Source organism: Pipistrellus hanaki (genome assembly GCF_964339955.1).
Source record: "Pipistrellus hanaki genome assembly, chromosome: 18".
Classification (NCBI taxonomy): domain Eukaryota; kingdom Metazoa; phylum Chordata; class Mammalia; order Chiroptera; family Vespertilionidae; genus Pipistrellus; species Pipistrellus hanaki.
The window spans coordinates 34,158,435-34,173,394 of NC_140520.1; the positions used below are offsets into that span (position 1 = coordinate 34,158,435).

The window sequence follows — 14,960 nt, forward strand, 5'->3', positions numbered from 1 at the left end:
AACAAAGACATCTAACGGTTTTCAAATGTACTTCAAACCTGGACCGATGGCCTATAGCCTTATTTTCCACTACTCCTTTATCAGGAATAAACTGGTTTATTCACCCTTCAACAACCAGATCATGTAAATTTCTCTTCTTCTCCCTGCCCCACCTCACTTAACCACACTTAATCTAAGCCCTATCTTTCAGCATCAAGTTTAAGTCCTGTTTCCCTCATAAAGTGTTCTGACAATCCTCATGATTGGGGAGCCTGCTTGGTTTTGTACTCCTGTCTATGCTCACTTTTTTTGGCATTTGGAAAGAAGCTATCATCTTATACCTATTTGTTCCTTCCTGCCCGGGCTTTAAGTCAAGAGCAGACCACAGATCAATGGTCCCTTGTATTCCCAGGGCCTAACACTGTTTGTGGTCAAGAATGAACTGACTTCCCAACTGAGATGGCTCCGATGGCGAGACAGGTGCAACCATCCCCCGCTCCCTCCCGCCTCGTTCTGGCCGCACCAATTTGTCCATAGGCCATGCTGATGAGACGGTCGTTCACCAGTTTGTCAGTCTTTGGGTTCCGTGGAACCCTCTTCATGATGTCACTTTCAGCTTTCTCATAGGCCAAAGAGATAGCAGGGACCTGGAGAATGGAGGGTGGGAGGAACAGGGAGACACACAATTCAGAAGGAAACACACAAGTAATCCCAGCTCGGTCCCTGTCCCTGGACACAGATTCCTCCTCCTACTCAGTCCATCTCACAGGAATTCTGCAGCCGGGTCCCGGTTTGGTCCTTACCATGTCCGTGCCCAGGTCGATGCAGAGGATGGTTATGGTGCCTAGAGGAAGGGGGATGCTGAGGATGATGAAGAACAGGAACGGGGAGATCTCAGGGATGTTGCTGGTCAGGGTGTATGCGATGGATTTCTTCAGGTTGTCGAAGATCAGGCGGCCTGGGGAGAAGGGTCAACCTTCTATGAGAAGACTAGCGAGGACACACCTCCCACAGACCAGCTCCTGGACAGAGGGACCTCTATAAAGCAGAGTCATGATCCATGCAAGTGTCTGGAGGTCCTAGGCCTCAGTGGTCTGAATTTTGTTTCTAAATTGTGTGTCTATGAATTAGAGCCAGGGTTTATCAACATGCCATATCTATGCACTCTTCGTTCTTGGATTCAACATGGCTTAGTAAGCAGGGTTGGGCCTGGTTAATGCTCAGAGGCACTTGTGAACCCCAATATAAAAGTGGTTAGAAGATTAAGGCTGAAGTGGATAGAGCCTGGGCTTGGGTTCTGATCTCATTTTCTGCCATAACTGGCTTGTGACTTTGGTTACCCCTCACCTTCTGCCTTGTAAGATGGCTTGATTTCTTCCCTGATGACCCTTTCAAAAACTGGAATGTCTTCCTGGACTCCTGCTTTATTTTTTTCATTGCACGCCGCGTCCTTTACTATACTATACTATACTATACAATTTATTGTCTGCCTTGTTCCGCTAGAAATGAAATGACCTGAGAACAGGAATGTGTGTCTTTTGTTTCCTCACACTTGCATCCCCAGCATCTAGAATAGTACCTGGTACAACTATGGTTGGTGCTCAGGAAAATGTATTGAACTGGATATAAAATACTGAACAACCTCTGGATCATCTGAGGTCTCCATAAAATGATAGCTACTCCTATTCTGTGGATTGTCCTATTATGTAAGTTTTAGTAAGTTAGCTCCAGGCAGAAAGCAGGAAGCCTGGGAGGCAGAGTTCTGGAGTTCCCGTTCACCAATATGTATTGTCTTCAGAATTCTCTGGGAAAGAGGTAATCATTTTGGCTCATGCAATCAATTTATAGGCCAGGCTCCAAAGGATCTTAGTTTGTCAACATCATTCATGGAATAGGTCCCTATGGGGCCCTCCTGACATTATGGAGCTTGAAGTAGTCCAGGGAGATGGCTGACTTGGAATGTATGGTGGACCTGCTTGAATCTCCATGAGAGAAGAAAGAAGACACTATAGCCTGGCTGGCATGGCTCAGTGCTTGAGCATTGACCTATGAACCAGGAGATCATGGTTCACTTCCTGGTAGGGCGCATGCCTGGGTTTTGGGTTGGATCCCCAGTATAGGGTGTCCAGGAGGCAGCCAATCAATGATTCTCTCTCATCATTGATGTTTCTATCTCTCGCTCCCTCTCCTTTCCCCTCTGAAATCAATAAAATATACATCATATACATATACATATACATATACATATACATATACATATATATGAAAGAAAGAAGATACTATAGTACAGTCCTAGTCTTCCTAAATAATCTGGCCTTTCCTCCAGTCTAATAAAAAAGGGCTCCTGATTGTAATGGTCTAAGTACCAAATGAATCTAGTTTGCACAATTTTGTCTCACAGTGATTTTCCCCAGTCTTTTTTTTTTCTTTTACAATATACAAATGAAATCCACGATCAGATTGTAGATACTAAATAACTAGCCCTGTCCATGCCATAAGCATTACTATCTCAAGAAAAAACGATTTTAAACATAATAGATTCCCCCCAGTCTTTGCAGCATCCTCCAAGTTGGATGACGGGCGTCGGGAAGGAGCACTGCACACTGACTCCCACGTGAGTGTGAGGGGCACGCCCCAGCTCCGCGTCCTCACCCTCCTCCACGCCCGTGACGATGGAGGCGAAGTTGTCGTCCAGCAGGATCATGTCGGCCGCCTGCTTGGACACGTCGGAGCCCGCGATGCCCATGGCGATGCCGATGTCCGCCTTCTTCAGCGCCGGAGAGTCGTTCACGCCGTCGCCCGTCACCGCCACGATGGCGCCCTGGGGGAGGGGCACAGAGGGAGCGAAGTAATCACCGTCAGGTTCAAGGCCAGTTCCCCAAACCAGTTTGATTCCATCATCCCTCGCTTCTTGATTGTCATCATGCTTGATGTAGGCCTCTTAGCCCTTCCTTCTCCTGGTCCTCCTCATATATTAAAACTGTTGCCGAAACCGTTTTGGCTCAGAGGATAGAGCATGGGTCTGCGGACTGAAAGGTCCCGGGTTCGATTCCAGTCAAGGGCATGTACCTTGGTTGCGGGCATATTCCCACTAGGGGGTGTGCAAGAGGCAGCTGGTTGATGACTCTCTCTCATCGATGTTTCTAACTCTCTATCCCTCTCTCTTCTTCTCTGTAAAAAAATCAATAAAATATATTTAAAATATATATATATTAAAACTCTTGGGGGGGGACCTCTCAGGGTACCCACAAACTGCTGCCCATCTCTGAGATCTCTGAGGTTCAGGATGGGATACTCTGGAGTGTCCTCCAGCCCAGCACGCATTCCTCTGCTCAGTGTGGGCCGGGGGCTGTGCCACCTGATTTCTGCAGATTCCTCCCCAGCTCCGCTGCCCCCTTACCAGCCTCTGGCATCCCTCTACAATGATGAGCTTCTGCTGCGGGGAGGTCCGAGCAAACACGATCTCCGTGTGGTTCAGGAGGATGGTGTCAAGCTGCTCCGAGTTCAGATCCTTTAGTTTGAAGCCATGCACCACGATGGCCTTGGCATCCCTGAGCAAAAAGAACTTTATTTTATTTTATTGTGTTTTGTTTTTAATCCTCACTGGAGGATATGGGTTTGTGTGATTATTTATTTATTTATTTATTTCTGATTTTAGAGAGAGGGGGTGTAGAGAGAAAGAGAGAGAGAGAGACAGAGACATCTATGTATGAGAGAAACATGGATTGGTTCCCGTATGTGTCCCCACTGGGAATCAAACCCACAGCCTTTCAGTGCTTGGGACGATGCTCCAACCAACTGAGGCACACCAGCCAGGGTGCAAAAAGAATTTCCAAAGGCCAGCTCAGTGTGTTGAGAATTCATCAGCTGCCCCATAACCCACTTTTACCGTAGCCTCCTTGTTTTTCCTTTCAGCTCGGTCTCCTCACGTGTCCCAGCCATTCACTGACCCCAGGAGGACACGTGCCATCTCCTCCCCACTTTCCCAACCATATCTCCCCTTCCTCCGTCTCCATCTTTATTCCACGTCTTCTGAAACCCACGTGGTCACTTTCCTATTACACTCTACTTTGCACTATGTAAGCCCTGCACCTCCGGCCTGCTGCAGGGTCCCTCAGGAGCTTCAGTGCGTGGGACCTGGCTGGGGGCGGGGACGGAGGGGGCGGAAGACAGGCTGATGACAGAGGAAAACATGGCAGATCTGAGTTCTTTAGGGGTTTCTCACCTGCTATTGACTTCGGAGATAGGGATATTGAGCCGGGCAGCAATGTCCTCTGCTGTCTCGTTACCTTCTGAGATGATGCCCACACCCTTGGCAATGGCCTTGGCTGTGATGGGATGATCCCCTGTCACCATAATCACCTGTGTTGGGAAGGGAGCGCAGAGGAGGAGAATCATCTTCCGGGAGGTCCTGGGTCCCTCCCCTTCCTCTCTGAGAGCTCACAGACCGCTGCTTTCAGGAGCTCATTCCCAAGAACCTTTGCTTCAACTCTTATGGGTGGGCCAGGATCACCAGGTCACAACATGGAAGACCATTTGGGTACTAGGTTTTCCAGGAATAAGTCAGAGATTTAGGTATATTGCTATATTCAGAATTTCATTTAAGTGCTTCGGAAGCTATTCTACTTCTTTAAGCTCAAAGACAGAAACGCCTACACATACAACAAATGGTAATAAAGGAACCTCTGGAATAACCCATCTGCCGAGCGAAATTCCCTCAAGGCCCAGGTGCATTCTGAGCCTCACTCCTTCCTCTCTTTCCCCCACTGCCTCCCTGTGCCCCCAGATTTCAGCCCATTTGGCATAGCTGTTGCCAGCCCGAGCCCCATTCCAGAGGTCAGGGGTCCGTGCTCCGTGCTTTGCTAGCATTCTCTGCTTAGGGGGTACCATTGCTTATAGCCCCCCCCCGCTGGTGAGAGCTCTGGGGGCGGGGGGGGGGGGGGGCGCGGGGCATAGCTATGCCTCCTTGTGAATTTCCTGCCTTAGCACACTGCCTAACACAGTAACCAGGAACCAACAATGACCAAACCAAGGGATGAAGGAAGGGCTGCTTCTGGCACCAATGCCCATAGTTCCCAGGGACCCAGTTTTTCAGGCTCCGAGGGAGGAAAGGGACACTATCTGATTGTGACTGAACTATCCAACTGCTTCCGGAACAGAGGTCCTGGAAAAGCCCGTCTGTCTGCTTCCAGAGCACGGAGGTAAGCCTGCTAGTTCTCCTTTGAGCCCTCCTCCCCCAACACTGGCACCCAGGCTGGCCGAGGAAGGGAGTGTGGCTAAGCTGGGGTGCCAGAGCCAGAGGAAGGTCATGCTACGAGCTGTTACCCACACCGCTGGTTTCAGCGCCCCGTCTCCGTGTGGGGACTGGGTCCTCACCAGGCTTGGCCTGTCGGGGAGGGATAAGCAGAGGGTCTGGGAGGGGGCTGCACAGAAGATTCCAGATGAGGCTCAGACTGAGCCCTCAGTGATGCCTTCTGGGCTCACAGCGCCCTGCACTTTTCAGTGGCTCATCAATAGTGACCTGAGGCCTGTAGGCCAGGCGTGGTGTCGTCCCGGTACGCCCCTCGCCCCTAGCCCAGATTGACCATTCAAATGGCAGCTCCTGGCAGTACCACCTCTGTGCCAGGCACCCCGAGAGCGAGCTCCGAGGACGCAGTTTCTCAGCGAGTGGACATGCGCGCAGACAACGGAAGCCAGTTCTGCAGAGAATGGCTCTCTGTGAGGGAAAGGGCATCTGGCAGTCTCCGGGATTCGTCAAGCATTAGAAGAATTTCATGTCTAACTTCTTCCGGCTGACGGTACCTCTGATGTCCCCACGCAGCGCTGCAAGCTGCCCTCTTGTTCCTTTGTTCCTGCCCTCCGCCTCTCAGCCCCCTCTCCTCCAGGCTCCCATGCATCTGAGAGGCGAGCTCCAGGGCTGGCAGCCTTGCTGCGGGCTCTACTGCAGTTCACAGAGGAGGCCAGCTTCACCGCATGGGTAGAGTCGCTCCATACTCCCGAGAGCCTCAGGTAGTGGCAAATAGATTATACACAGACACACACACACACACACACACACACACACACACACACACGCGCGCGCGTGCGCATGCACACACTAATAAAAGAGAAACATGCAAATTACTGCCACTCCTCAACGCTACCAGCCAATCAGAGTGAGTATGCAAATTAACCTGAAAACATGGCAGCAGCCCTCCACCCCCACTCCAGGCCTGTGGGGGTTGGAGAAGTCGGGCACCAGTGCCTGAGACTGGCTGCAGCCAGGGAGTCGAAGAAGCCACCTGCCCCCTGATCCCAGGCTGCAGATAGCAGCAGAGGCCTCATGTTCGCCTGCCCCAAGTCCTGGGGGAGACAGAGAAACTGGGCCCCCGAGCCTGAGGCTGGCTGCAGCCAGCCAGAGAAATCGCCTACACTGCATCCCTGGGAAGACGGAGAAGCCGCCCACCCCACAGTCCTGGGCACCAACACTTGTGGCTGCAGCCCAGGCATAGCCACCTGCTCACCATCCCCTGGGGCTGCAGCCAGCCTGGGCACCTATGGCTGACCAGAGGGAGGGAAGTCCGGATCCTGGATGCCTGTGGGCAGCTGGAGGAGGAAATCTTGGGGCCTGGATGTAGGGCAGAGGTGGTTAGGGGCAGTTAAGCCATCAGGGGAGAAGTTAGGGACAATTAGGCTGGCAGGCAGAAGAAGTTAGGGGCAATCAAGCAGGCAGGCGAGCAGTTCTGAGTTCTGGATTGTGAGAGGGATGTCCGACTGCAGGTTATCCCCAGAGGGGTCCCAGGTTGGAGAGGGTATAGACTGGGCTGAGAGAAACACATCCCACGCACCCTCGTGCATGAATTTTGTGCACCATGTCACGTGTGTGTGTGTGTGTGTGTGTGTGTGTGTGTGTATTATAAATCACAGTTATTCCAAAGACCCAGGCACATGGCTCTACCTGGGAAATACCAGTTCCACAGTCACTTCTTATAAAAACGTGCTGCCCTGCAGATGTTACCTGACCTCTCCCAGCAGCCCAGTGCTGTCCTTCTGTTCTGCATCGACCCCATTACGGATGGACCCTGAAAGGCTCTTCCCCGTGGGACAACCCCCCACGTGTCCACTACGTGTGGTCACAGTAAGCCTTTCCCTTCCCTGTAAGGAAAGGGAGGATTCAAAGTTCCCCACCGAGGCTGCCAAATTCCTGTCAGTGTCGGGTCCAGAAGAAGCAAGAAATTACAAGACCTGTGAGCCCGAGCCAGCCGCTGCCCAGCAAGCACAGAGGCCTCTGCCCACTCTAGGCCAGCCTGGGATGTCTCCTCAGACTTTCCCGGCTCATTCTGCCTCGGGCTGTGAGGTCATTCTGGCTAAAATCACCCCTTAGTCTCCTGTTTGGGCCTCCCCACCGGGGGGCACAATGGTTACTTCTTGCTGCAGAGACCCACGCATTCCCCGATGAGATCACTTTCAGGCACACCCACAGTGTTATTCCTCACCTAGCAGCCCACGTCAACGCTCCGAGATGCAAACGAGGCCCTTCTCCACGTGGCTCCCACAATCGCTATGGCAGCGTACAGACCATTGGGGAATATCGGGACAACCTGGTCAGCCTGTGTAAATGTGCTATAATGATGGTGTCTCTGCAAAGAACTCGATCACCCCCAAACATCTGGTAGCAATTAGGGGATTCACTCAACATTATTTTCTACATCCATTCCTTGGCTCCCACTCCTCTGTGGCCAATCATTGAACTTAGCTTGGCCCTGGCTGCCTCCAAACTGGCAACAGTCAAAGGTCTAAGATAAGCCAGCTCTGACAGATAGCAGCTAGCTCTTCTTAAGTACCTCTAATGTGCCCCCGCCCCCCACTGTCACCTGCTCTCCTCCAGTCTGGGATCCAGCACATCAGGTAGGAGCAGAGACGGTGTCAATGTCATGTGCACAGGAGTTGGAGAAGCACTGGATGCTGGTTCTCAAACTTCTCGGCCTATTGGACTCTCTGGGCGAGTTTATAAAAATGCAGATGCCCGGGTCTCACCCTGAGAGTTTCTAATGCAGTGGGTCTGGGATGTGACCTGGGCACCAGGTTTTTAAAGTTCTCTTGATGATTGTAATGTTCCACGAAAGACAGGAGTCTAACAATAGAGGGCATTTAGTTCAGCCACTGTGGAGAACAGTATGGAGTTTCCTCAAAAACCTAAAAATAGAACTCCCATTTGACCCAGTAATCCCACTTCTAGGAATATATCCCAAAAATCTAGAAACACCAATCAGAAAGGATATATGCACCCCCATGTTCATAGCGGCACAATTCACCATAGCTAAGATTTGGAAATAGCCTAAGTGCCCATCAGCAGATGAGTGGATTAGAAAACTATGGTACATCTACACAATGGAATACTACACTGCTGTAAAAAAGAAGGAATTCTTACCATTTGCAACAGCATGGATAGAACTGGAGAGCATTATGCTAAGCGAAGTAAGCCAGTCAGAGAAAGAAAAATATCACATGATCTCACTCATTTGTGGAATATAATGAACAACATTAACTGAGGAACAAAAACAGATCCAGAGACAAAGAAGTATTCATCGGACCGTCAAACCTCAGAGGGAAGGTAGGGGAGGGTGATAGTAAGGGGGAGAGATCAACCAAAGGACTTGTATTGCATACATATAAGCGTGACCAATGGACAAAGACACCAGGGGTGAGGGCATGAGTGGGGGGGTTGGGGATACATGGGGGAATGAGAACACATATTTAATACCCTAATCAATAGAGAAATTAAAAAAAGTAGGACATTTACTCTCAGGCTCTTAAGACGAAAACATTTCTAAGCGGAAGGAAACAGAAATCGATGAAAGCAGTGTTATTAAGAACCAACTCTTCGCAAGGCTTTTGCCTGCTCTGGCACAGGGCGGCCCCTGGCGTGCCCCAACCTCACCTTAATGCCAGCGCTGCGACACTTGCTCACGGCGTCGGGCACGGCAGCGCGGGGAGGGTCGATCATGGATATGAGCCCCACGAAGCAGAGGTTGGTCATGGGGAAGTTGATTTCATCCGTGTTGAACTTGAACCCCTTGGAGAACGTGTTAGGCAGGTTCAGGTAGCAGAACCCTGGAGAGGGCCAGAGGCACCAGCAGTCATTCGCCATGTGCGTCCCCACCCTGCTCACCCCAACAGCCTCGATGTTTTTCGCCCCACGAACCAGAACCACTCCGATGCCGTTCTTGTGAGGGTCTTCTCCCCAGCCCCTCACCTAGCACGCGCTCCCCCAGACCTCCCAGGTCCAGGTAGGCGCTATGGAAGGCTTCCTTCATTTCATTGTCCAGGGGGTACTCCTGCCCGAACAGAAGGTAAGTAGAGCAGAACTCCAGGATCCTCTCCGGAGCCCCCTTCATCAGCAGCACGTGGGCCTGGGAACTGTCTTCCCGCAGGTGGATGGACATCTAGGGAGAGGAGGGGAAGCACTGGTGGAACAGCCGAGCAGGGGTGGGGCAAGGGGAAGGTTGTTTTAAAAAATATATATTTTATTGATTTTTAAAAGATATATATTTTATTGATTTTTTTACAGAGAGGAAGGGAGAGGGATAGAGAGCTAGAAGCATCGATGAGATAGAAACATCGACCAGCTGCCTCCTGAATACCTCCTACTGGGGATGTGCCTGCAACCAAGGTACGTGCCCTTGACCGGAATCGAACCTGGGACCCTTCAGTCCACAGGCCAACGCTCTATCTACTGAGCCAAACTGGTTTCGGCTATTCAATTGATTTTTTTTACAGAGCGGAAAGGAGAGAGAGTTAGAAACAACGATGAGAGAGAAACATCAATCGGCTGCCTCCTGCACACCTCCTCACTGGGGATGTGCCTGCAACCAAGGTACATGCCCCTGACGGGAATCGAACCCGGGATCTTCCAGTCTGCAGGCTGACACGCTATCCACTGAGCCAAACCAGCCAGGGCAAGGGAAAGGTTTCTGAGGGTGAAACAGGCAACCAATGTTATACCTCCATTTCCTTTGTGCCAGAACCCCGCAGCCCTTCCTCCACACAGGGCCGGCCAGCCCACCCGCCCTGTCCCGGAGCCTCCGGCTGGGATTGTTTGCACACGAACCTCTGTCTTCTCAGCCTCACTAGAGGCTGAGGGCCGAAGCCAGTGCCTCACTTTCCCTGCCTCTGCTCTGCCTGGAGAGAAGTGGTGGGCTGGCAGGCATCGCAGAGAGGGCGGGAGAGAGAGCTTAGAGCCCAAAGAGCTATGTCCTGAGCCGGCTGGAATGCCTCATGGCCTCAGGTCAACCATTTGACTTCTCAAAACCTTAGTGTTTTTTGATGAAATGCAAAAGGATTGGCTGTGCCTACTTCATTGAGTTTGTACGATAGTTAATATTTGCAAACAAACAAACAAAAAACACCTTTAAAAACTGTGAAACACAATTCAGAAATAGGTTACTCATTCTAGCCCCCTCTCCACACCCTCCTAAAATCACGAGAAAGTCCCCTGAGAGGGGCTGGATGGTGTGGGTGGGCCGTGGGGGCTGTTGAATGTGAGGGTCAGGGCCAGTGTGGCTAGTGGGGGGGAGAGAAAGGCATATTCATGGAGGAAACCTGAGGGATAACACACCAGAGGAGAGAGAAATTAGGTCAGCTTTGGTTTTGCATTTCCCCTCCATCTCTGACCTGTGGAAAGGAACTCTTTGTGGGCTCCTCTTAGGATCCACAGGAAATTCCTGGTCCACAGGCTATTGGGAGGGGAATTAGCACGTGGGTAGGACACGAGCTGGTGCAGAGGCCAGACGGCACTGCCCAGAGGGTAAGGAAGTGGGGAGGCTGGTGTGTGCAACCTGGTCAAAGTCGGTCCTTCCAACTTTCAAAAAACTGCTTGAGCAGTTGAAACACCTGAACTTATTTAAGCAGAAGCGGCAAAGGTTTAAAAAGCTTAACTTTCTGCCGGTTTGGCTCAGTGGATAGAGCGTTGGTCTGCGGACTGAAGGGTCCCAGGTTCGATTTCGGTCAAGGGCATGTACCTTGGTTGCGGGTACATCTCCGGTGGAGGGTGTGCAGGAGGCAGCTGGTCGATGTTTCTAACTCTCTATCCCTCTTCCTTCCTCTCCATAAAAAATCAATTAAAAAAAAATATATATATATATTTTAAAAAGCTTAACTTCCTGAGTGCTGAACACATCTGTGTAGACTACTTATTGGGGATTATTGGGGATGACAGCAAGGCCTACAATAGTGGTTAACTTGGTCACAGAAAAATCACATCTTGATAGAAATTGCAGATGAAACTATGGGGGAAATCATCTGGAAATCTGAGAACAGAGAACCTTTTTTCTTTCACGTCCATCTCAGGGAGGGAAAGGGACCGCAGGCTAAGAAAGACCTTGCAAACCGGAGCCTCTAACTACCCTGAACGCAGGCCAGTGAAGGCGGTGGTCTGCAGGGCGTGAACCAAGCCAGGGGGCTTTCCCGGGGCCTCCGGCAAGCAGCCCCTGCCAAGCCCGCAGAGCCGGGTGCTGGCGGCTGGCTGAGCTCACGGCCACCAGAGGAGGGTTTTGCTGTTTGATGTTCAATAGCTCAGTGACAGCACAAACGTCGTCACTTTGGGCAGCGCGGCTATTTTGTTGGACATTCCAACTAACGTGGCTGTGTTTGCTTTTATTCTGAATCATATAGAGGGAGAGGCACCTAATTCTTTTCGGTCAAAGGCTCTAATCAGGCCTGTCTAGCAAAAATTCCTGTCTGGTTAGTGAGGCCACTAAATGTCAGGAAAAAAAGTGGGAATAAGTTTGCAGTTTGAGCCTAAAAGACCTATCTTATTACACCGACTGAAAGCCAGTTGAGACCAAAAAACAACAACACACACACCGATGGATCTAGTTCTTTAACTCTTACTTGTTCGGTGTTCAATGTGAAAATAATTGGGCTTTTAGAAATCTATCTAGCTTTTGTTATTTTATTATTTTTGGATATGAATATTTTTTGTGATGAAAACCTTTAAGATCTACCCTCTTAAGCAACTTGCAAATATAAAAATATGGAACGATGAGGAAATCTGCATGTTATGGGGGGGCACGCTAATCTTCTCTGTATTGTTCCAATTTTAGCATATGCTCAGTGGGCACCAGCACTATTCCATGTGTTTTGTGTTTTTTTTTTTTAGAAAATATTTTCTTATGGTTTAAAAATGTTTATACATGAATTTCTGCTCTTAGTTTTATCATTTTAAAAATTATTATTTGGGGGGAGGGGGAAAGGAGAAACAATTGTCATAATTTGAATAAAGATTTATTAAAAATTATTATTTGGTATTAGTTTCATGTATATAGTGTAGTGGTTAGACAATCCTATACTCCTTTAAAAAAAACATATTTTTATTGATTTCAGAGATGAGAGGGAGAGAGAGGGAGAAACATCAATGATGAGAAAGAATCACCGACTGGAATCGAACCTGGGACCTTTCCGTCCACAGGCCGACGCTCTATCCACTGAGCCAAACCAGTTTCAGCTCAATGTACTTCTTAATCCTTCACCTTTTTCACTCAGCCCCCTAAGTCCCCTCTCCTCTGGTAACCATCGGTCTGCTTCCATTTTATTTTATTCGTTAGATTCCAAATGTAAGTGAGATCACATGGTATTTGTCTTTCTCTGACTGACTTATTTCACTTAACATAATACCTTCTAGGTCCATCCATGCTGTCACAAGTGGTAAGACTTCAATATATACACGTGCCACCACATTTTTAAAAATTCCAATGTTTTTTCCAGTCGTCCACTAATGGCCTTTGGGTTGCTTTCATATCTTGGCTATTGATAATCATGTGCATTTTAAGACACAAACACAGCACTGGCGTTTGGGAGTCTCCTTTCTACTCTGTTACCGCACCTGGATGTCTGACCTTGACAGTTGTGCATGAACTTGGAGAGCCCCACACCCCTGAGCAAATCAAAACTGTCCCACAGAATTCAAACCTTAGAGTTCCCATCATGGCAGTGCCAGCACTCCCAGCCCTCCACACTTCAAAGTGTGCCAGGATTCCAACGTGGGAAAGAAATGCTGGGTTTTGGCAGTACATCGAGCTCCACAGACAGCGCCGGGCCCTGGGTGACTGTGCTCGCTGGGGGGAAGGAATTAAACCTGGGCACAGGAGACCCTCAGAAGCCAAGAGGCAAAATGGCATCGTCTGCTTTCTCTGTGCAAACCTGCCGGGAGGAGCACAAGAAGCAGCACCCAGATGCTTCAGTCAACTTCTCCGAGTTTCCTAAGAAGTGCTCAGAGAGGCGGAAGACTGTGTCTGCTAAGGAGAAAGGGAAATTTGAAGACATGGCAAAGGCGGACAAGGCTCGTTATGGGAGAGAAATGAAAACGTATATTCCTCCTAAAGGGGAAACAATAAAGAAATTCCAGGATCCCAAGGCACCCGAGAGGCCTCCTTCGGCCTTTTTCTTGTTCTGTTCTGATTCTCGCCCCAAAATCAGAGGAGGGCGTCCTGGCCCATCCATGGGTGACGTTGCAAAGAAGCTGGGAGAGAAGTGGACTCAAGCTGCTGCTGACGACAAGCGGCCTTATGGAAAGAAGGGTGCTGAGCGGAAGGAGAAATATGAAAAGGATATGGCTGCCTACCGAGCTAACAGAAAGCCTGATGCTGCCAAAAAGGGAGCTGTCAAGGCTGAAAAAGGCCAGAAAAAGAAGGAAGAGGAAGAAGACAAGGAAGATGATGGGGAGGAAGAAGAGGATGAAGATGATGATGAAGATGAAGATGATGAATAAGTTGGTTCTAGCGCAGTTTTTTTTCTTGTCTATAAAGCAGTTAATCCCCCTGTACACAACTCACTCCTTTTAAAGAAAAGAATTGAAATGTAAGGCTGTGTAAGATTTGTTTTTAAACTGTACAGTGTCTTTTTTTTGTATAGTTAACACTATCGAATGTGTCTGTAGCTAGCCCTGTCCTGGTGGTATTTCCAATAGCCGCTAACCTTTCCTGGCACTGTCTGGGGGCTGTACATTGGCATGGAAACTTAAAGCAGTTCTTGTTGGTGACCAGCACAAACTAGATACCGTGTTTCCCCGAAAATAAGACATCCTCCGAAAATAAGACCTAGCGCATGGAAAGATAAGACATCCCCTGAAAATAAGACCTAGGGCAACTTTGGGAGAAAAAATTAATATAAGACACTCTTTTTTTCGGGGAAACGGAATCTATGGGAATGGTAGTTTTTCCATCTTCACTTGTCTCTGACGCAGCTTATACGAAATAATTGCTGTCCTGTTAACTGAATACCACTCTGTAATTGCAAAAAACGTTGCAGCCGAAACCGGTTTGGCTCAGTGGATAGAGCATCAGTATGCGGACTGAAGGGTCACAGGTTCGATTCCCATCAAGGGCATGTACATTGGTTGTGGGTACATCCCTGGTAAGGAGTGTGCAGGAGGCAGTTGGTCGATGATTCTCTCTCATCCATGTTTCTAGCTCTCTATCCCTCTCCCTTCCTCTCTGTGAGAAATAAATAAAATATATATTTTTTAAAAAGTTGCAGCTGTTTTGTTGACATTCTGAATGTTTCTAAGTAAATACAATTTTTTAATTAAAAAAAAAGAATAAATACTGGGTTTCCCTTTCCTCCCATGGAGTGTGCTGTTAATGCCACCAGCGTCCCTCCCTGGCCCTCCTCCTCCCTCGCCACTCCTCCCTGGGTGGCAGAGAAAGTGCTCCTGGGAAATGAAGCTCACAAACACGCTGGGGACCCCTGATCTGCTAGAACTGCAGGCAGGGAATGAGAAAAAAAGATGACTAATGAAATCTGGCGCCTATGGGGAGCGTCTGGTAAGCCAGCCTATTCTGCTGGCTAGCCCGGCAGCCGGCCAGCCGTCACAGAGATGCCTCCGGACAGCTGCAGGGCTGTCACGTGACGCCCACTGCCCAGCCTTCAGAGAGCCTTTGATGACTCGCTCTTCCCACAGGTAGTGGGGTCTCCAACTCAGCTTAGGTCTCAGCCCCTCTCCC

The 14,960-nt window shown here is 49.5% G+C and overlaps 2 protein-coding genes across 2 annotated transcripts in view; one reads left to right on the forward strand and one right to left on the reverse strand.

The window, feature by feature from the left end:
• The window catches only part of ATP1A4 (ATPase Na+/K+ transporting subunit alpha 4), a gene marked incomplete at both ends in the record, with an annotated part of 37,911 nt that overhangs the window by 9,661 nt on the left and 13,290 nt on the right, over positions 1–14,960 (reverse strand). Inside the window, 7 exons of the mRNA XM_084866540.1 lie at positions 503–626; positions 783–937; positions 2,632–2,800; positions 3,380–3,530; positions 4,205–4,341; positions 8,900–9,072; positions 9,215–9,404. Of these exons, the coding sequence (XP_084722666.1) occupies positions 503–626; positions 783–937; positions 2,632–2,800; positions 3,380–3,530; positions 4,205–4,341; positions 8,900–9,072; positions 9,215–9,404 (1,099 nt within the window). The remainder of the gene's footprint in view (positions 1–502; positions 627–782; positions 938–2,631; positions 2,801–3,379; positions 3,531–4,204; positions 4,342–8,899; positions 9,073–9,214; positions 9,405–14,960) is intronic.
• Positions 13,109–13,813, forward strand: LOC311612742 (high mobility group protein B1-like). Its single transcript, XM_084865945.1, has one exon. The coding sequence runs from the start codon at positions 13,130–13,132 to the stop codon at positions 13,724–13,726; it is 597 nt and encodes a 198-aa protein (XP_084722071.1). The 5' UTR covers positions 13,109–13,129; the 3' UTR covers positions 13,727–13,813.

Coding starts and splice junctions, on each gene's coding strand:
- LOC311612742 (XM_084865945.1), top strand. CDS start 13,130: ATGGCATCGTCTGCTTTCTCTGTGCAAACCTGCCGGGAGGAGCACAAG.